This window comes from Larus michahellis, chromosome 6 (assembly GCF_964199755.1).
Source record: "Larus michahellis chromosome 6, bLarMic1.1, whole genome shotgun sequence".
In the NCBI taxonomy this organism is placed as follows: domain Eukaryota; kingdom Metazoa; phylum Chordata; class Aves; order Charadriiformes; family Laridae; genus Larus; species Larus michahellis.
In genome coordinates this window covers 53,902,795-53,923,470 of record NC_133901.1, presented here as the reverse complement: position 1 = coordinate 53,923,470, position 20,676 = coordinate 53,902,795, and the positions used below count along the sequence as shown (strand labels likewise).

The window sequence follows — 20,676 nt, the reverse complement described above, 5'->3', positions numbered from 1 at the left end:
TTATTTAAAGTATTGAATGGCAACAAACAGGGCCCTGTGGGCTTGGACTGCAGACTGCGAGGACATGCTTAAGTCAATTACACTTGACAATGCTGTAATAGCTGAGGGTAAGCGGCACCCTTAGACCTCCCGGCTCTGCAGCGCTAGCGGGGCTTTCAGCCGAGGTGCCAGGGAGCCCAGCGGCATCTGCAATACAAAGGAGGTGAAATGTGGCAGCAAACGTACAACTGGGTTCAGCTAATAGGGGGGAAAAGGTGGTGTTTCGAGCCAAGCATGCGGAGGCAAAAGCGGAAAGCCTCCCTCTCTCGCTTTCCTCCCTCAAAATTCCCCAGATATACTTCTGGGAAGATGTTTCGTACGAGGCGCTGGATCTGATGCCCTGGGCGCCGGTGTAAACCTAAATTCACGCCCACGGGAGTGAAGGGGGATTTTTCTCCTCTTCCCGGTGGGAATGCTGGAATGCGTCCCCGCAGCTGTCCCAGCTCTGGTTCAAGAGCAGTGGGGCCGGGGTGCCCAGAAGGGGCCGGGGCTGGCATACTTTGGGGACAAAACTTTCTCCCCCCGGCCCAGGCCGGATGGGGTGACCGTGATCCCGCTTCCCCGGCGGCCCGGGCTGGATGGGGTGACCGCGACCCCGGCTCCCCGCCGCAGCCCCGGGCAGCGTTGCGGACAGGACCCTCGGGGGGAGCGCACCGCCGGTGCCGCCCCACGGGGGACTCGGGGCTGGTGGGGCAAGCGCTTTGCCTGGGGGAAGACTGCCGGGCTGACGGAGCGAAGAGAGGAGCCCTCGTACTTTTGGTTCCTTTCCAAGCATTTTTAACAGAGGAAGGATGTAATAACATGCCACGGGCAATAAATCATAGGCTAGCTACTCCCCCTGGCTCCCCTCCCCCAGCCCCGGCGGTCCCGGCCCCTCTATAGAGGGAGGGGAGGAGGGGACTCCAGCAGAGAGCCGCAGCCGCCGGGACGAGCACTCCAGCGCCCGCCCCGCGCCCCGCCAGCCGCCCCAGCATGGACCTCCGAGCCCTTGCTCTGCTCGCCTTCGCCCTGGCGATCATCTCCCTCTCGGAGGGTAAGTGAGCTGCCTACTCGCCACTCGCACCGCTCCTGCTGCCGGCGCCGGGGAGCCCGGTCGGGAGTTACGGTCCCGCCGAATTCCCCGCGCTTTCCCCTTCTCCCGCAGCTCGCCCGCTCTCTCTGGCTGCTGCCGCAGCTCAGATGTGGGCGTCTGGCGAGCCCCGAGCGATAGCTGTGGTGAGCTGGAAGACGGCAGGGTCGACCCCCTCCGTGGCTCGCTTTTTTCAAAAGGCGTCTGGTCAAAGCGGTCCCTCGTTGCCAAACTTATCCCAGATTGAAATCGGCTGGGGGAAGACTTTCAACAGCGCTCGGTCTGCAGGGAGGTGGTTTGCTTGCAAAATATGCATATCGATTTCCCCTTTAAAAAAAAACAACAAAACCAACCCTAAAAGTTAGAAGAAATGAGAAACAGACGGTTGTTCGGTTCCTTTTCTGTCCTCTGTCGTGATCTATCTTCCCTCCATCAGGGCAGAGCTGAGCCAAAGTGGTCACTCAGCAGGAATTCACCGCACCCGCGGCGAGGGTGCACGGAGGGGTTTCGGGGGCGGGGGCGCGGGGAGGTGCGCTGACGAGAGGTCTGGGGGAACAGGGTCTGACAGCCAGCGAGCATTTGTCGCCAAGGCAAGCGACACGGTGGCTGTCCTCACCGCACGGCGCCGCAGCGCCGTCCCGCAGCCCGCCCGCCCCACGCCGCGTCCCGCGTGTCACCACCGGAGCCCAGCGGCAGCTGGCCGGCTTGCTCTCGCCAGCTGCCCCCGTGGCAGCCGCCGGCTGCGGACAGCCCCGGAGACCGCGGCAACCTGCGCCTCTTGCCGCGCATCCCGCGGGCAGCGGGGAGCCCGGTGCCGCGGGGAGCGGGGATCGCTCGGGGCAGCCGCATTCCCCACGCGTGCCGGGGCGAGGGGAGCCCGTAGCCTCTGGGCATCTCCCGGGCGCTCCTCCCGCGGCTGGCTGCTCGCCTGGCAGAGATTTGTCACCTTTTGTCCCCTCATCGAAAGCTTGCAGGCTAGGTAACGAGCGCCCTTTCAGTCCTCCGCTCCCCTCTCATTCTCCCATTCTACCGACCGAAACTTGGGTGTTCTCCACCCAGGGCGGCAGAGGCTGCCCTCCGGTGCCCTCTTTGTTTAGCCTGAGAGAGGTAATTGCTCCCGATAATTTCGCCGATGCCTTTTCCACAGTACTGTCCCAGCAGCAACCCCGTCCCTTCGAGGCACGTTTTAAAAAGCCAGCACGGAGCAAGCGCTGCCCCAGGGAGACTCCAACAGGCAGACCCGGCCGGGTGGGCTCCGGCCCCCGCCGCTCACGCCGGGACCCGCCGCGCTGGGGCTGCGGGCTGGGAAGCGAGTGCGAAGGTAGCGAAGGCAAACCCCAGGGGCCGCGGGTGGTGGGGCCAGCCCCTCGCCCCCGGCCGGTGCCCGGGTACCCGGAGCAGCTCCCCTCGCCCTCCAGGGTGGGTCTGAGCGAGCTGGGGGAGCGCTGCCGGCCCACACCGGGGCTGCAACCCGGACGGGAGGCGCGGGAGTGGGGGACTGGGGACCACCAGGGGCTCAGGGGCTCTCCATCTCCTCGCCTTCCCGCTTAGCACAGGGCTGGGGGCGGTGGCAGAGCTGCCCGGCTGCACCTCGCTTTTCTCTCTGCCCGGCAGCGCTCCTTAGCTGGCAGCAAACTGCAGCGGGTGTCTTTATGGCAGTGTAAGCCTGTCCGGGACCTGGCTACTTGTGTAAGGAAGTGGCTTTAAAGGGTTGGAGAAAAACTAGCAGAAGGAGAAAGTGCCCCAACCTTGCATTGATAAGAACAAAGTTTTTTTTCCTACTTCTTTGCATGTCATGTAGTGCTCTCAACCCTGATCCAGATGAGGGCTTGCATGGCTTCCTTGTCCTGGAGGGCAGGTGAGCTCTGAATTCTTCCGAGCCACCCTGGTAAAGCTCTATCTGCCTGTCACATATCACAGCCTCACTCCCCAGGGAAATGGAGCTGTTCTTGTCTTAAAAAGTCGCCAGCCCTCTCCCGATATTCACAAATGCACCTTTGGATGAATAGGAATAAAATGATGCTTCTATCAAATATTTTGCCTGTTCATGGCCAGCCTGCTTGCCTGGATATAGCTTCCCTCTCTGTTCAAGCGCCCAGAGCTTTCCAGCCCATACAGCAAGTCACTGATGATAACTTTGCAGCAGAACTGGCAACTCATTTGTTCCCTTAATGTCCAGTTCCAGTGCGGATGAGGCAAGGCAGATCCCTACGGGATGAAATAGCTACTGTCCAACCTTGACTAGTGGCCACTCTGTGAGGGAGATTTTTGTAAGTGCTTTGTCTGTATATGCGAGCAGAAGCGGGTGTTCAGAGCCAGCAAAAATTAGCTTTGAGTTAGAAAACAGTAAAACTATTTATCATTAAAGAAAAATCAACACCCAAACTCAAGAACCCTTCTAGTTGCGACCAGAATATATGTTTTCTTTTTCTTTTTGTCTAAGGAAATAAGGCAGAAGGAATGGCATATTGGGCTATCAAATATCTAAATAGCGTCTGGCCCTTCTGTAACTTTTGACTATATTCAACCGTTTTTAACCAAACGTGCCAGATAAAGGTCTCAAAAGCTTTATGTATGATCAGTTTCATGAAAACTGGTATTTTCATGGAACTGTGCAATTAATAGACTGTACTGATTTGTTTTACCGAGAGAATGGCTTCGGCTTGCGCTCAGTGTTTATTAGACATCAGAGAATCCACAGAACATCCATTTTTGCAGTGTAAACCTGTAGAATAACTGGCTAAATCAGCTGTACTGTGCATGGAACAATTTGTTTCAAATTTTGAAATGTGATAAGGAAGATGTATTTGTCAGCCTCGGGGTGAGACCAGCAATCTTCCCTTCCCAAATTATGGCCCCTTCCCCCTCCTCCTTCAGGATGATAGGGGTTCACGTGTCGGGAAATGCCACGTGCACTAGTTTTCCCTGGTTTTCAGCCTTCCTGAGAGCAGAGGGAGCCACAGCCAAGCTCTCAGAGCCAGAGCACTGGAGGGGCAGTGGCAGGAGATGTTGGTTCCCTGTTAGTGATGCTAAGAGCTGACCCGCTGTCTGTGCTGCTGCTCCCTGGTGCTCGGTGCCTGTAGTGGATCACCAAGCAAGGGGCACAGAATTGCCAAAGGGATCCTTCTGCTGGGAGGGGAGTTGTCATTCTGCTTTGCATTGGGGTGACAGAAGAACACCGAATGCTGGGGTTTACCCTCCTCCTTGCTGGGCTGAATGCCCTTTCTTGGGCAGGAAACAACTTTGGAACTTATGGACATGGTTAAGCTTTCTCTGCTCCTGATTTCAAGTGGGATGGGATCGAAAGTCCCTCTCCCATTCTCAGAGAGGTCATGATTGCACTCTCAAATCTTACATCTGAACAGTTCGTCTCTTGTGGGTTGTTTTGGATAAAGCTTGCTTAAACTTCATTGGTACAAGCTTGCGGAGATGCTTCCACTGCAGCTGTGCTGAGCGTTGTTGTGTGACTGCATTCAATTTCAGCCTCCCTTTCCAGTACAAACTCACTGATGTGTAGCTATCAGGCACAGATTTGCAGTGGGAAATCCTCCTGCCTTTCTCCCTCCCTTCCACATTAGCACTAGTCGCTCTAGTGCATGTTCTTGAGGCTCACCCTGCAGCCCTCCTTCCTCTTCCCCCTCCAGATGGGAGCTTCTCCTCCTGCTTATTAACTCATAGATGATATCACTGCTTGGTCTGGCATAAAACTGATAGAAAGTGTCCTCCAATTTTGTTAACCTATAGTCCAGGTCCTGGGGTGAACCTGGAGGAACTGTGCTCCTACTGGTGAATTCCTCTCCATTTGCCCATCTGCCTGTGGGATCTGATTCTGGCTCATCTCTTGGTAGAGGCACTTGGAAAAAAGGGTTTTCCCTCCTGAGGCCAGGGTAATTTCACTGTCTTGCCTGTGGTTATATATGCTAGAGACAGGCACTGGTAAATAAGCAATATATGCAGATCAGCTGCGCTTTGAAAAGCTGTCTCTTTTCTCACCTTTCTAGACGGCGGTTTAGGGATTCCAAGCCTTTCTCTGCTCCTTAGCTCTCCATCTGCCTTTAAGGGAACCGGGTTTGTGTGATGCGAGTGCTCCTGTGTGGCTAAATAAACAGGGCAGCAGATTGCCATGTGGCATCTAAAGCCCTGTCAGATATAGATCTACACTGTGAGCCAGACCTTATGGGTTAGGTGGCTGAATTTAATTCTTCCCAGAGGCTGAAAAGTGCTCCAGTAGGGAAATTGTTTAAAATACTAGGTAGCGCCTTCTAGACTTCCAGGCAAGGCTTCTGTGTTTTGTATTTTTGCATGCATGGAGCTTTGAAGCTTACACACAGAGTGAGGACCTTATTTATGTGCACTTGTTTGCCAGTAATTAAGCTCTTCTGTGGAGAAATTAGGTAGCAGAAGGACGGCGTCAGAGGCTGTAGTGAGAGCCAGGCTGCTTTTCTCAGTTCTGCATGCATATTCATTGCTAATTTTTAGCCTAGGGGGCTAAACTTAATTCTGTCCCTATTGATGCCAGTGTCAAGACTCCCATCCAGTCTGGTGGTCCCTGATTAGTATATGGGGAGCACACTGCCTGGTAACTGTCTCCTGGATTGCCGTTACTTCGCCACAGGCTGGGAATTGAAAAGACTCCAAATCTCTCCCGCAAAACCGCTGTGATCTCGCATCTCCGAGTCGCACCTCCTCGTGTGAATATCTCGACTGGGAGTAGCGGTTGGCTGTAGTGGGGAAAGGTCAGCTGCTGGGCCCTGGGAAAGCCTGAAAGACTCGGTTTTTTTCTCTAGCCAGTAAGTCCCCCGTGAAAAGCCTGCACCTGAGCCCAGCCGTTTTGATCTGAACTCTTTGGAATTCATCGCTTTCTTCTGGCTACCTTCTAATTTGGCCCCAGGTCAAAATCATTTGGCAAGAACAACACTGAGGACAAGTGCCCCCTCTTTTGGCCTTTATCTTGTCTAATTACCAGGAGCATCCCTGCACAATGGAGCGGCTCCTTATTCTAATCTCTTCTTCTTTACTTATCTCCATTTTCTCTCCTTCTTCTTTTGTCTTCCAAAATCCCACGCACCAGGATTGAAAGGCTGGATACTGGGGTAAAAGGATTGTGCTGTGAGCTGTGGGCAAACGCACTCCCAAAGCTATAGCTTTTCTACTGCTTTTTTTTTCACCTGCATATTTGGAGGGAGTTTCTGTCAGCCCTGCTCTGTGTATCTGTGCTGCCGACCGGGAGCAAGAGGGAGTAACGTGTCCTTTCTCTCCCTGTGTCCCGCAGAGAAACCCGTCAGCCTGACTTACCGATGCCCCTGTCGATTCTACGAGAGCAACGTGGCAAGAGCCAACATTAAGCACCTCAAAATCCTGTCCACACCCAACTGCTCACTTCAGATTGTGTAAGTCTCTTACTCTTTTCAGCTGGGTGCAAGTCTCAGGTGTCAAAAAGAAGAGTCACAGAGCTGGTTCGTGCTTTGGTGGCTGCAGTTTGGTCTGTGTTCCACACCGTGATTTCCAATTCATCTCTTCACCCCATGTGTGAGGTACAGCTGGAACCTTCTTTACCCCACACAAAGTTACAGGTAGATGTTTCCCAGCTGTGTTTTACCCCTTTGATTGTCCTGTGACTCTGTGATCCCATGTCCTGTTTGCCCATGGGTATGTGAGCAGGAACATCAGACAGGCTGTCCATTGCCTTGGCTGTGGAGCTTCACACCTTGGGGAAAAGACTTTGCAGTGTTCTGAGTTTTCTAATGCTCCACTTCTCCACAGAGAGGAGCTAAACAAGCAAAAGGAATTCCTGGATTTCGTGTAGCCTCCACAGGAGGTAAAGACCCTAAACATGTGCTGGTCTGAGCTAGGGACACACCAGGCAGTGACTGACTCTGGTAAACCACAGATCACAGCAGGACAGAGATGGTGGGATCCCAATGGAAAATAACCTCTTCATTTTTGCTGAAAAAGAAACACTGATTTTCGGGAAAAATGGGGTTGTAGATCTGTGTGTGCATGTGTGTTTTTAGGAAGGTCTTTTTGGTTCATTTGTTCATGAGTGACCTCCTCCCTCCTCTCCCAAAATTCAAAATCTTCAAAAGAAGAAAATTACCATTCATCTTTTCATTGCAATGGAGCCCTACTACCATCGACATCTGTTGACATCTGTAAGAAGGTCTCAGTCACTAGACAGGGTTTCTGTGCTGTGCTTCCATCACCAGTTCTGTCTTCGATCCATGTTGAGCTTCTCCAGTTGCAACTTAAATGCTGTAGAAGCCCATTCTTTTGTCATCCAAAACATTTCTGCACTCAGAAAATTAATGTGTTTTCATGAGATTTCTCAGGAACGTACAGATATATTGAAAAGCCTGTATCCATTCATGAACGATTTTTTATTCATAGTTTTTTTTTTTTCCTTTCTTAAACCACTCTGGGTAGATCTTACACATGTTCTCATGTGTGCCTCTGCCTCAGGATTTGCTGGAGGACAGTGAGAAAAATGTAAGCCTCAGCTGAGAAATAATTTCCTTTCACAAAAATGGCAAAACCAGCTGTGATCTCTACCTATAAACAATTTTGGAGGCAAGCATCCAAAACGCAATAGTGTATGGATTTGTGCTCTGGGACTGTCAGTGGATGTCAGAAGGGTCCCAGCACTAGGGCTTTGTAGAGGATTAGGAATTTTCTGGAGTAGTTTCAAGAAAATGACAGGCATTTAAGACAGGATAGAGTATACATTTATCTCTTAATTAAAGTGGGATCATAGTCATTAGAGGTAGATAAGAGCGTGAAATGCAGAAACACAAACAACTCATGTTCTTGTCCATTCTTGACCTAAATGTGTTTGTTTGAATGTGATTCAGTGGCACACAGAACACATGAACCTATAGTTCACTATCTTTTGTTTAAAAAGCAAGGTACTTAAAAACTTGCCTCCAAATACCCCTGAAACATCATGAGTACGAACTAGGTCTTTATTGCAGCAGAAGCTGAAACCAAATCAAAACTAACACATAAATTTCTCATCTTGGTGGTTTTATCCACACTCTGAATTTAGCGGATATGCATTATACAGTGACGGTGTGAGTAACTTAAAAGGTACCATTTCCAGGAATAGAGAACCTCAGTAAAATCACAACATTTCAAGGAAAGATCTTGTATTTTTTCCCCCTTTATGGCTGAGCGGAGTTGTACCTGAACGAAAGGCCTAAGGGCAGGCTTTTGTCTTTGGTTCTGTGGGAAGTCATCTCCCCAAATCCAGAAATCTCCTCTGTCAGTGTCTACTTCTGCAAAGCCCATCCTAAATTCCTTGCTTTTCAGTACAGGGAAATAGGCATTTTTAGCATGCAAGTAATTGCATTCTAAAGTAGACACCTAAACCAGTTTAGGTTAACACTCCATACCATTGCCTAGGTCTCTGCCATGACTGTACAAGGAGCAGGGGCTGACGGGCTGAGAAATAAATGTCTAAAAAAATCAATGTCTTAATATTAGGTGAGAGGAACTGAATTGCATGTGCCTGGAGGCTGTTTACGTGTGCTTTTGCTTCTGTACCCTGCGAGGCCAGACCAAGAGTTCCCAGGCATTGCTAGCATCAGCAAATCCATTCTTACTCTGTGTTGGTATCACTTTGCTGGAAATACTCCAGCTTGGCACCGCTATAAGGGAAATATGAATTAGGCCCATTCATCTCTTTATTGGCGCAGGGCTTGCAAGACTGGATCTTCGATGTGTTTATGTTACAACTATGCTGTTGCATAACTTCAGACCGAGGAGCCTTTTTGACCTGTTATTTCTTACACCATAGTTTTATATCCTGCACATTTCATTTTATAGAGCAGGGGACATTTTGGCTTCCATCCAGCAAAATGCTTAAACAAGTACTGAACTTATTCCTATGGGCATTTCCATGAAATTGCTGTTCTTGGCACTTTCGCATGGCAGGCAGGCTGTTTAAGGGGAAATTTCTGGGCAGCTGGGACAGAGGCAGGGCGCTTTGGGGGACCTGGGTGATCACAGTGCTCTCGAGAGGCCCCGAGATCCCTGGAGGCAGGGCGAGACCCGCTGATGCGGGTGAAAAGTTATTTGTACTGCTTTTGTATGAAAGGTGCAGATAGCCCAAATGCCAAATTCCCAGGGAATTCAGATTAGCTAAGCAGTTTGGTTTGGAAAGTGCAGCTTGGACATCCAGGAGAAACCCCTCAGGAGGTTTCTGCTTTTGTTTCCAATGCTGAGTGAACACATGAGGGAAAACTTGCCTCTGGCACTATGGTACTTCCAGTTGTCTTCCTGCCTGCCACCTGTTTGTCCAGTCTTGTACACAACAAAAAGCTAATGAGTGAGCAGACCCTTTCAGAACATCCAAGAGGTACGGTTTGGTGTCTGCCCTCAAAACACATGAAATTTCAATTTTGCATTGAATCTGAAAGCTGTTCTTAATTACTTCCTTGCAAAAATGACCATACCATTATTTCCAAATGAAATTTAGCTGTTCCCAGCACTGAACTCATAGCAGCACAGGTATGAGTTGGAAAACTTCAACTTAAATCCTGTATCTGTCCCACCCCCACATGCGTACCAGTACAGACCACAAGAATCAGCATCAGAGGAGACAAATTGTGCTTTGAGCCCGGAGATATTTATAATAGCTGCCTTGAGGATGGCAGGGATAACCCATCCTCTTCCTGGTTTAACTGAGAGCAGCACTGGCACCCGAGGTACTGCCCGTAGTGGAATCACAAACCTCTGTGCGAAATAAGGCGTGTGGGGGTGGGCTGAGGAGCGTCTCGCACTAGACTCACTCTGACTTTTCTCCTTTGGCAGTGCAAGGCTCAAGAGCAACAGCAAGCAAGTGTGCATTGATCCCAAGTTAAAGTGGATCCAGGAATATCTGGAGAAAGCTTTAAACAAGTAAGGCAAGAGACAAATGGACTTAACAGCTAACATCCTGAGTTATTAAAGGGTAGAACATTAAGGGCTGGCTTTTACCATGTGGACAAAGTACTCGTGGAATCAGATATTGTTTTGAAGATGGGTTTGGAGTTGACCTAGTCTGTATTAAAACAACACCTTCTAGTATATCCTAAATGTTAAACTGAGAGTTTTGCCAGGGTTTCAGGCAAAATCTATCCTAATGAATCTGTTCTGGGGTCCCCAACTCATCCTTTTTAAAAAAAGCCGTTCTCCCAAGGAAAATGCTTCCTTTATGCCCCTACTTCTCCAAGCCGAACTACAGTTACTTCAAAATCTATATTGTTCCAGTTTCTTTGGAGCCCCTTTTCCATGTCACACTGGGGTCTGTTTGCACAGGCAGCTGAGGCCTAGGAGGTCTTGGTGTTAAAAATTGTTTCTCTGCTGGCCAGTGTGGAGTGCTATTAATATCAGCCAAAGCGAGATGCGCTGCCATGAATAAGGTTCTCCCAAAAGGCCAAGAAAAAAACAGCCATACTTGGCAAATTCAGACTTTTTAAATCTATTTTTATTCCCCTTGAAAGCGGGTGATCATGGCTACCCTGAGATGGACACACACTATTTCAGTTCGTATTTATGGTGAGCAAGAGCAGCACAGAGAACGTACCTGTGCTGAGTTGCAAGGGAGGGTCTCCAGCCTTCCTGGGATGGAAGATGAGACAAATGATGGTACAAAGCATTTCCTTGTTTGCCCAGGCCCCTGCGATTGATCCAGATTGATCCAGCAGTGGCATTTTGGCCAGCAAGCCTACCTGTGCACTCAGTATCCCTCCCACCCTCGCCACCACATTCCCACCCCTCAGTAACCGCTGTAACCGTGCTGAACCTTCCCCCCCCCGCATCTGTAGGGTAAAGGCAGGGCTGGAATCCAGTCATTTGCAAAAGCGATCCGTTCTTGGAGAAGTGTTGGGAAGGGTATGGCCCCAGGGCAGATGTGAGGCAGTACAGGTAGCTGAATGCCCTCGACTGTTTGCTTTGCAAAGGCATCTGCCAAACAAGGGGTAGAGTTAGAAAGAAAAAGTCTTTGTTCCCCTGAATTTTTACAATTAGCAAGGGGAGAAATGCTGCCAGAGGTAGAGAGATTCCTCCATGCGGTCTTTTTGGGACCCCAGTGGGCCAAGAGTGAGGAGGAGGAGGGGAGGAAGCTAGCTAACAAACTGACTGTGATTCCAGCCCTGACAGCTCTTCCCATCTCATCCGATGCTCAGTGCCTTCTTTGCTGCCACCACTCAGCCCTCTTGTCCTCTGGGCAAATTCTCTGCAGAGGTAATCCAGGTTAACACTGCCAGGATGGCTTTGGATTTAGGCACAACCGAACCTAAGAGTAAGATGTGGCCCATGCTGACTATCCTAGGGGCTTGTGGTAGTTTGTTTTCCAACTCGGGAAAATTCTCAAGCCCCTGCCTAAGTTTCCGTTTGCTGTCATCCCCAGTGAAGCCCTTGGTGCTCTTCATAAGACCTGAAACTTAGGAGACACTGAAGAAATTTGTAGGGTTTGGGCAAATGTGATTATGTGCTCAGATCCTGCCTGCCTGATTTAGGGGAACAACTCAGCTGGAACACGATCTGCTCTCACTTCCACTGGTGAAGATCCGGAGCCAGCTCTACTGAAACCAGTAAAGCTTGTGCCCGATCTCTAGCCAGATTCTGGGTTTTGTTTACCTAGCACTAATCCAGAAGCTATTCTGCTAATTTGGTGGATTTCATCCTGGTTTAGACTGAGCAACAGAAGAGAATTTGGTCCCAGCTCTATGAAATAAGGTGACAGAAAGCATATATCTCCATCACCTAATCCTGTAATCATGGCATTATTTTCATTTTCCAACTAGTAATGCTAGCACCAGTGGCATTTTCATGCTCCACAGACAGTCACGGTTCTGTCTGTAGCATTTTCACAAGGCATGTTTTTGATATATTTTAGTGCACAGCTTTGACTTCTTCAATGAAATGTACTTCGGAATATATTTATAGCGCATCAAACAATTCATATATCTGAATTGGAGCCATATGAATGTTGGTAGTTTAAAACACCGATATCCCTCTAAACTACTAACAGCTTGTAAAATAAATCTATATAGATCTATAAATGTTAATGTAGCTATCAATTTCAATCAGCCATATATTATATTTTTTCACTTGTACTGAAATTGTATGAAATGTGACATTACCCTATATGCACTAGCAATAAAATGGCTAATTGTTTCATGTTATGAAAACCCAATTGTACATGGGAATTTATTTTTCTGGAATAAAATCAATACGTTTTGTAGAAAGGGCTCTTGTAATTGCTTAAGAAAAATCCAAAGTGTCAACCATCTTAATCTATACAAGCACTTCAATATAAGTGTATCTTCTATGTTAAAATCTGCAGCTAAAGGCAAGGAAAAGTTCATAGAATACAGTAGTCCAATGCAGTTCATTGTAAAACCAGAGATGTTTTTTGGTAGGGAATTATTTTGCTCACGACTTCTGCTTAGCCTTTATTATTGCTTTATATTCATCACATCTCCATGTAATATACACACTTATGAAACATCCGTACAATACATTCAGGCTGTCAGGAAACCAAATTCCTTAACTGGCTTTAAAAATCCTCGTGCAGCTGCTGTGGCCAACATCATTCAACATTCATCCATTTTATAGACAAGGGGCAAATCCATCCTTTCTTGAAATAGCTAACAAGTCCTTTATCACTTCCAGGCAATCCCAGTCATCATTTACAGTACACTGACTGCCTTTCCCTTCTCCCTTCACACAAGGATATGCAAAATCAGTCCCTTGTAGAGTAAACAGAAATGAGAGAACGATCCTTGCTTGTCCGCTGTCACGTTAATACAGTCCCACCTCAGAACTTCCCCTCAGCCTTCGGTGCTGGAGTGCATTAAGCTCAGTGACTGGTGCTGGAGTGCATTAAGCTCAGTGACTACTGCTGGCACAGATGAGAGAGATGATGGATCTGGAGAAGATAACAAAATAGGAAAAACCTTTCCTTGAGCCCTGCTGGAAGAAAGGAAAGGAAACTCCCAACTTCTAGGGGCTGGCTGTGATGGAAGCCAAGCCCTGCTGCTGCCTTCCTTCATAGTGTGGCAGCTCTTCCTAATTTCTGACCTCATCTGTAAATAAGGGCTAAAGTACAAGACTCCAGAACAACTACCTCCCAGTACTCCACCAAGTGTGTACTGGGTGAATAACCCACATGGTGGGGGACAACGTAGGCGAACATCTTCACAGACTCATTTTAAGGCACTGAATGCCCACAAATCCCATAGAATAGCCACCGGTTCTTGTTGATGTCAGTGGGAATGCTGGGTGGAAAGCCAGAGATCCAGCCCTCCCCTCTGCTTTCATTGTACCTCAGGTGGTACCGTGTGGATGGTGAGGCTCCTGGCTGACAAGTTCTGGGAGGCTTCGGTGTTTTGGGGGAAAATGTTGTTATGGCCTCAGAATTTGCAAATGTCCTGTCTCCAGGGCACTTTCATTTGCCTAGCGTTGCTCTGAGGCAGAGCATATATGAAAGGGGATGTTATCGTCATTTGCACCCTGCCAGCAAGATGTGAAGGGACCATAGAATAAGTGTGAATAAGGCCTTTGTATATGGATAATTTATGGCAGTCTTTTTGTATTTTTCTTTTAATTTAGACCACGTCATCGCACTCATAAAAAAAAGCAACAGAAGAAACGGGGCCCACTCTGCCCTTCCCGTGCAACACCACTAAAGTCTCCAGGGAGAAAGAATGGTAGGAGACATTAGTTTCTGAGCTGGGATACCTCAGGTTCAAGTCCCTGCTCTTCCACTGACCATCCTATATGACCTTGAGCAAATACATTAAGTTATACAGACCTCCATTTTTCCCCATATTTGCTGAGCATAACATCTGTACCCTCCCTGCAAAGGCATTTTATATAGATAAAACATTTAAAAGAGGGGGAAAGTTCGGCCATGACAGAGGTGGGAAAATTTTCCCATTTTACAGATGCAAAATGGACATCCAAAGAGGCCAAAGTAACCCTGAACAAAGCCAAAGTCAAAGGCAGGGTAAAGGTTTGGAAGCCCTATTTCTTTTAGCTGGCCATATTCGTCCAATACTAAACTGATGGAGTTACACTACAAAAAACCGCTGTGAATTTGTCACTGGCATTTTTTAATGACAAATGCAGCACTGGGTGGTGACAACCTGATTTGGTCCATTGGTGACTGGTTGACACCTCTCCTATGGGAGACGCTAGGCAAGTCCCAGAGAACGGTGTTCCATATGCCAATGCTCTGGATGTCCCAGTTGTTTTTTTCCCATCAGAGAGGTATGTCCTGCTTTTCTGCACCAAAAGAAATAGGGTTACTGGTGTGGGATATTGGAAAAGACATCTTTAAAGAGAAGAATTTTGCTCATAGTTTAGTCATCCTCTTTATGCCTGGATGAGTTTGCCAAGGCTACCTTCACTGAGAGTGTCTCTAGCTCTGGTCACACAGTCAGTTGTCCAGCAGACCTTGTTCAGATCCTGTAGGCTAGACAAGACATGCTGGAACATCAGGGCTTTTGAATACCTGGTGTTTACCCTCTGGCACTTGTAACTCAGCCTTAGTGACCTCGCCTAGATTGCAAAAGGACGATCAGCCTGGAGCAGGAGAAGGGGCCACCAGAAAAACCTGGAGGCCACCAGCACAGACTTGCTCCTTGTTCTGAGTGAACCCTGCACACAATACCCTTGCACTTTACTGTGATACCTAACCCACCACTCCTCCTGGGTACCATGCTCACACTGAGCATGGGAGACTTGATTTTTCTGTCTCCTACCCTGAGCTCCCTACCTCTGCACTGCTCACCCTCCCCGTCACCCCACCTTCACTGGGCAGCTGGTCACCACGAGCAGCGACATGCTGCCCAGCTGCTCACAGCAGGTAGGGTCCCGGAGCAGGGAGGCCATGGGGGTGGTTCCTGGCTGGGCAGCACACTCGGGTGCCTCTGCTCTCCAGCCACCCCATGGTGGGAGCTGAACACCAACAAAAGCAGAGCATGGGCTTCCCTCTGTGTTCCTCCATCCTCACAGAGAGCCGGCACCCTGCGGAGCTGCAGTCCCTGATCTTCAGCAGGGCTGTGGAGTAGGGGCAGGTAGAGGAGACATTCCCAGTGCCACTTGCTCCACTACTGGGGCTGCTCACAAATGATTAATCCCTCCTTTCCCTGCTGTTTTTATTGTCAAGTCTCTTTGCCCACCGATAATGCTTTCCTCTGGCTTTCAAGTCCAGAACAAGCTTCCTAGCCAGCCTTCCTCCTATGTTAGCTCTGAACACCTTACTAACTGTGATGAGCACAACCTGCCCAAATAACTCCCATTGCTGGGTTTGCCCTGTTGGGTCCCAGTAGCTCCTTGTGGAGAACTTCCCCCAAAATGTTTGGCAAACACTGGTTGGAGGGGCTGCAAAAGAAATGCCTTTGGGTTAGTCCAGACACAGATTTGCTGTTTGACTAGGCCTGATAACAAAGCTTTTGCAATTGAAATAAACCTTAATAGTGTTTCACTCTGTTCTTCATCAACAGGAGGTTCAAGATGTAAGAGTCAAGCATTGTAAGCCGTCTACAGGATTTCTTACTGTAGGACCCAGAGAGCAGATAACCAGTATTAGGGAATGAATACATTTCACTGTTATCATGCAGCACAAAGCAACGCTTCATGCATTTCCAAAGGTTTTTTTGTTTGGTTTTTTTTTTGGTGTGTGTTTTTTTTTTTTTTTGCACAGGTTAGCTTGCTTTCACAGTGCTATTTTTATATAGTAAGATGTAACTATTTGAGAAAAATATGTTTTTATACAGGTTGGTTTATTACCTAGCACTGAGGGCAGATATGAATTTAAACTAACCCTACGTTATTATATAATATTTTATTTCCTTTGCTATGTAGAGGTCTTGCTTTATTTAACTTTCTTTTGGTTCATGCAAGTCTCCTGGAGTTTTAAACCTAGAAGGACATGAACTGTACAGTGCAATGATGTTGTGTAAGTAGTGGAGGAACTTCTTGCCTCCAGCAGTCATTGAGGCCAAGAACATAGGAAGGCTAAAAAGCATCAGACATTGATGAAAGTGAACAGCATTACCATGCGTGGTATTTATAGGTGTTTTGGGTGAGGGATTAAACTCAGGGCCATGGGGCTAAAGCTCTTCTCTGAAGATCAGAGACCTTGGTGACAGCTATGAGCAGCTGGGTCAACGCACATCTGGTATTGCAAGGTCCTAGTACTTAGTTTGTAGTAGTTGTGTGTGTTAGGAGCCGCAACACTGATCTGATGTCACCTGGCATTTCCTATGTTCCTGTGTTTCTGATGACAAATTTTAGCACAAAAAGCAATGAGTTATTAAGTGTCTAACCACGCGATCATGTTGCAAGTTGCTGGAGAAGTCGGATATGCTGCCACGCACCAGGTGTCTCTTCCCACCCATCCACAGGAGGTGGCTTCAGCTGGCCTGGCTAGCTTTGCACTGAAGTAGGCGGAGATGCATTCACATGACCCTTCACCAATGATGCCGTAGCCTCAGCTACTGAACAATCATACATACCTGAGGGCAGTAACTTCTTTGATTGCTCCGGAGATACCTAGAAGAGGATGTCTGGCCATATCTTTGGAGAAAAGAGATGCCTGAGGCACGAGAGGGTCTGCCCAGTTTGTGGAAGGAGTGGTGTTTCTTGTGTGTGGAAATGAAGGCCAACACTCGCTTTTCACCAGTGGTTATGGCCCTGGTTTGCTGGTGAACAGGGTGATCTCTGGAATTTCCTTTGGAAAGTCCACCCGGAGACAGGGACCACTTCTTGCACCAATACCCTCTCTCAGCCAGAAATTCCCTTCTCCCGGTTCCCACCTGTATACGCAGTACCGTTACGCTGCGCACTGGGATCCGGGGGGGAAGCACATTTATGCAGCACAATGCTTGTGTTTGTATGTATCTGTGTGTGTATTGTAAACAAAAAAATGTTGTAAGAATGTATTTTTTTTTTTGAGCGGGTTGCTTCAAAAGAAATCTTCCCTCTTCCCTGCAGCCTGTGCCGGGGACACCGAGAGCGGTGTTTTACTAAGCACTCCCTTCTGTGGCAGGCATCTTTTAGTGCCAAAGAGGCACTTTGGCTAGCCAGGGATTATCTTATTTCCATGTGGATTCAAGTAAAAACCTTGTAAGTATTTTCCTCTCTGCAAAACAATGCTATTACAGAGAGTGCTTCAGCTGGGACCACATCACCTCATTTACCTTGACGTAGAAACCAACTGCTGTGCCTAAAATGTATGTGTGTGTGATTTTGACATTCCTTCTATTGTTATATTTACCAACCTGGTGCTTTGAGTATATTGTATCTCCATTTTGAAAGGGCTGGTACCACTGTACTTGATGAGAATTGGAGTGTTGATTTCAATGTGAGTAGGATCAGATCCTCTGTTGTAAAGGTAAAGACAGAACTTTTATGAGAAAACTAGAGCTTCATGTATCTTCCCTGGGCAGTACTTTATATCCTAAGATCCGTGTCCTGTCCCCACATGAACATCTCAATTACTAGTGGTTTGCCAGAGGTGGACATGTGAGTGTCAAAGCCAAGAATGACTTTGGGGGAAGTGTGGAAGAATCTTGGTTCTGACACAGACACGGAGCTTGCCCTTCTCACCCAGGAAAGTGCATTCTTCAAACATGCTTCCCATCCAAGGACAGTTTGTCTGATTCCTTCCCATTGGAGTAAATAAAGAATTAAACAATCCTCTGGTTTTGATTCAATAGCATACCTTGCTAATGATGATAGGGGCCATAAAGATTTTGTTGCTAGGGGAAACGTAGGCTTTCCAGTGAAAAGATGGGGTGGGTAGATGTGACTGTACAGCCTCGTTGGTGCTCTGCTGCGGTCCTCGTTAACAGGGAGTGCATCTGGGGTCAGCGCCTGCAGGGAAAGGTCTCTGGGCACATGCCAGCCTCACATTACAGCTGGGGCTGTAATGCAAATGGACTACTTTGCCAGAAGCGCTGAGATGGGTAGTGCTGGAGCACCCCAGCCAAACCCCAGGGTCCCAGCTCTGGACAGTATATCCAGGAAGAAGAGATAATGGGGTCACCAGTCAACCTTCTCTGAGGGCAAACTAGTGAGTGTTGCAGGGGTAGACTGTGCTAAAGGAAGGGCATTTGCTTCTGGGAGAAATGCGTGAGTAGCAGCAGGAAGGAAAGGGGTTCCCTGCAAGGCTAGGGAACACCTACAGCCAGGTGGTGGTTGTCTGGGTGCCTTGTGGGCCATCTGCCTCTGACATTTCTTGAGATTCACGCTGTGGCCTGGGCCCTGACACTGCTGCGCTGGTGCCGATTCACTACTCATGTGACCACTCAGGGCACAGGGATGCTCTCGGCGGCCAGCACCATGTCCCTCCCTTGATGAGCACAGCGTGAACGCAAGGTTGGCACAGGCCTGTCCAGGAGTAACTGAGGACTTAAGTGAGAACCTAACAAAAGCTTTCTCTTGCTTTAGACCAAAATTCAACCTTGAGTGGGAAGCATTGCTCTTTGCCTGGCATTATTTGCATGGTGCACCAGGGAGGGCAGCCGTGCCCTTGGCACTAGAGAAATCAATGCCGCAGCTGCCCCAGGCTCCCTGCGCCACCCTGTGCATCACACGCCGCTCCTCCTGTGCACGCGTAGCAGAAACCCACCTGGGGAGAGCACTCAGTTTTCCTTTCTGCCTTTAACCGTTGACCAAAGACCAAATCAGGGAAAGGAAGCATGGGGAGATGGGAGTGATGTAGGGACCACACGTGAAGAGGCGGGAAAAGAGATGACGCCGAACCGGTGCTGAAAAAGCAGCTTCCGTAAATGTGAAATCGTCTCGTGTGGTATTTTCAAAGTGCAGCTCTTGAATCATAAGGTTGGATTATTATTTTTTTTAAAGAATCGATGGTATTTATTGCTGTGCCAATTTTTTATTTATACTAGCTTTAGACTTGTATGTATGAATATCTTATCTGAATTCTGCCTGAGGAAGGATGAAGGGTGACTTTCTGATGTGTTTTTAACTAAGTTGTTTGAGCAAAGGTGACTGATCGTTTTGCAATGAAGGCTACATTAGAGGTTAAATATACACATTTCATTGAAAATGCAGTTCCTATAGAAGTTTTTGTTGCTATTTTCTCTTTGTTAGCACCTAGAGGAGCCTTCTTTTCTCTGGCAACTTGTGTTGAGTGACGTGATTTACAGTAACCAGGGTTTTCTGAGAACTTGTCACCTAAAATCCGTTATTTTTTCATTATTAACATCCCACCAAGACAAGCTTTGTCTGCAAACATGAAACTCTGGTGGCCACAGAGAAGAAAACGTATCATCGTGAAAGGGCTGCATGAACCTCCCATCTTCCACTCCTTAAGAACTCAGTATTGTCAGAATGTGGTAAATACTGTACTTTATATTTTTATTAAGTAAAAAGAAATATCTTCCCAAATAATGTGAAAAGGGTTTTGTATTTGTGTTCCTGTAAGGCAGCTTTTATGGAGGAGTTGTATTATGCTTTTGAAATTACTCCTTTCGTAGAATATTTTGAAAAGAATCACTTTTATATTGTTGTAATTTCTCCCATAAATCTGTATGCACTTAAAATTTTCTTAATAAAAATGTCTATCCAAATGAAATTATTATTTGCTTCTAATTTGTTTTCCTCACATACAAAGAGCTAAAAGCTTCCCATCAGAAAAAACATCCAGGTGTAGTTTAAGTGTGCAATTCCAAGGATGCTTCCGTGTAGCCCCATGGGCTCAGACTCTGCAGGGAATGCGAGGCAAAGTGCCCACGGGGTTTGGCAGGGAGCAGCAGCCCAGCAGATTGAAATGTGCCATCTTCAAAGGAAAGGCTTAACCATTTACACCTTACACAGAAGCCCAGACTTCTTTTTAATTATTTTTTTTCCCCAACAGTCAACCTCCTGCAGCAGGTTGACTTCAGTGGAACTGAAAACCATGAGCTGTTTTTGCTCCAGCAACAGGGATGCCATCATCATCTGAGGGTTTCTGTGAAGAGCCTGAGGGGTGTCAGGGGATGCGTTTGACAAAAGAGCAGATGTTGTGAACATCACCCACCTTGGGGATGGCTTTCCCAGGGCACACACATTTCCCACAGTTTTGGAGTGGGGAATGGTTTTATAGGCTTTGGGGACTGACCTGAGATCCTGGAGGTATAATCCTAACTTGGATGACGTCGTAGGGAATTTGCTGTGAGTTTCACGACCATGAGTTGAAAACTGGCTTTTGTTCGTGCCTTCCCCCACCTCCGAGCCCCCAAGGCAGGGGCAAAATATTTCCTCAGATCATCCTGCTCCCTCCACTGCTGCCCTGCTCCAGTATGCCAGTCCTCCTCCCTTCAGCCACTTCCACAACACAGGTGAATCCCAGCACCACGTAGACCTCTGGCTGGAGCAAAGGTTAGGGATAATTTAACAGAGCAATGACACAGTGCTTGAGCCTTACTGAGCTTCTTATTCAATAAATATTGCTTGACCAAACTGATGCAAAGCAAAAGACTTGCAAAAAAGGAAACCCAGACGACTGATGATCCCTTTGCAAATCCAGGAATGATTTAGTGAGAGATAATGAAAAACTGAGCAGGTAATTG

The 20,676-nt window shown here is 47.9% G+C and overlaps 1 protein-coding gene across 2 annotated transcripts; it reads left to right on the top strand.

Annotated features, from left to right (window-relative positions):
* Positions 1–872: 872 nt before the first annotated feature.
* On the top strand, positions 873–19,700 carry CXCL12 (C-X-C motif chemokine ligand 12). 2 transcript variants are annotated; one of them, XM_074591951.1, is made up of 5 exons: positions 873–1,072; positions 6,381–6,498; positions 9,917–10,003; positions 13,703–13,800; positions 15,601–19,700. In XM_074591951.1, exons 1-5 carry the CDS (start codon positions 1,012–1,014, stop codon positions 15,630–15,632), a joined length of 396 nt encoding a protein of 131 aa, XP_074448052.1. In that variant the 5' UTR covers positions 873–1,011; the 3' UTR covers positions 15,633–19,700. The 2 variants fall into 2 exon arrangements, with proteins under 2 accessions (XP_074448052.1, XP_074448054.1); XM_074591953.1 differs by lacking the exon at positions 13,703–13,800 and having other exon boundaries at positions 875–1,072.
* Positions 19,701–20,676: the final 976 nt, after the last annotated feature.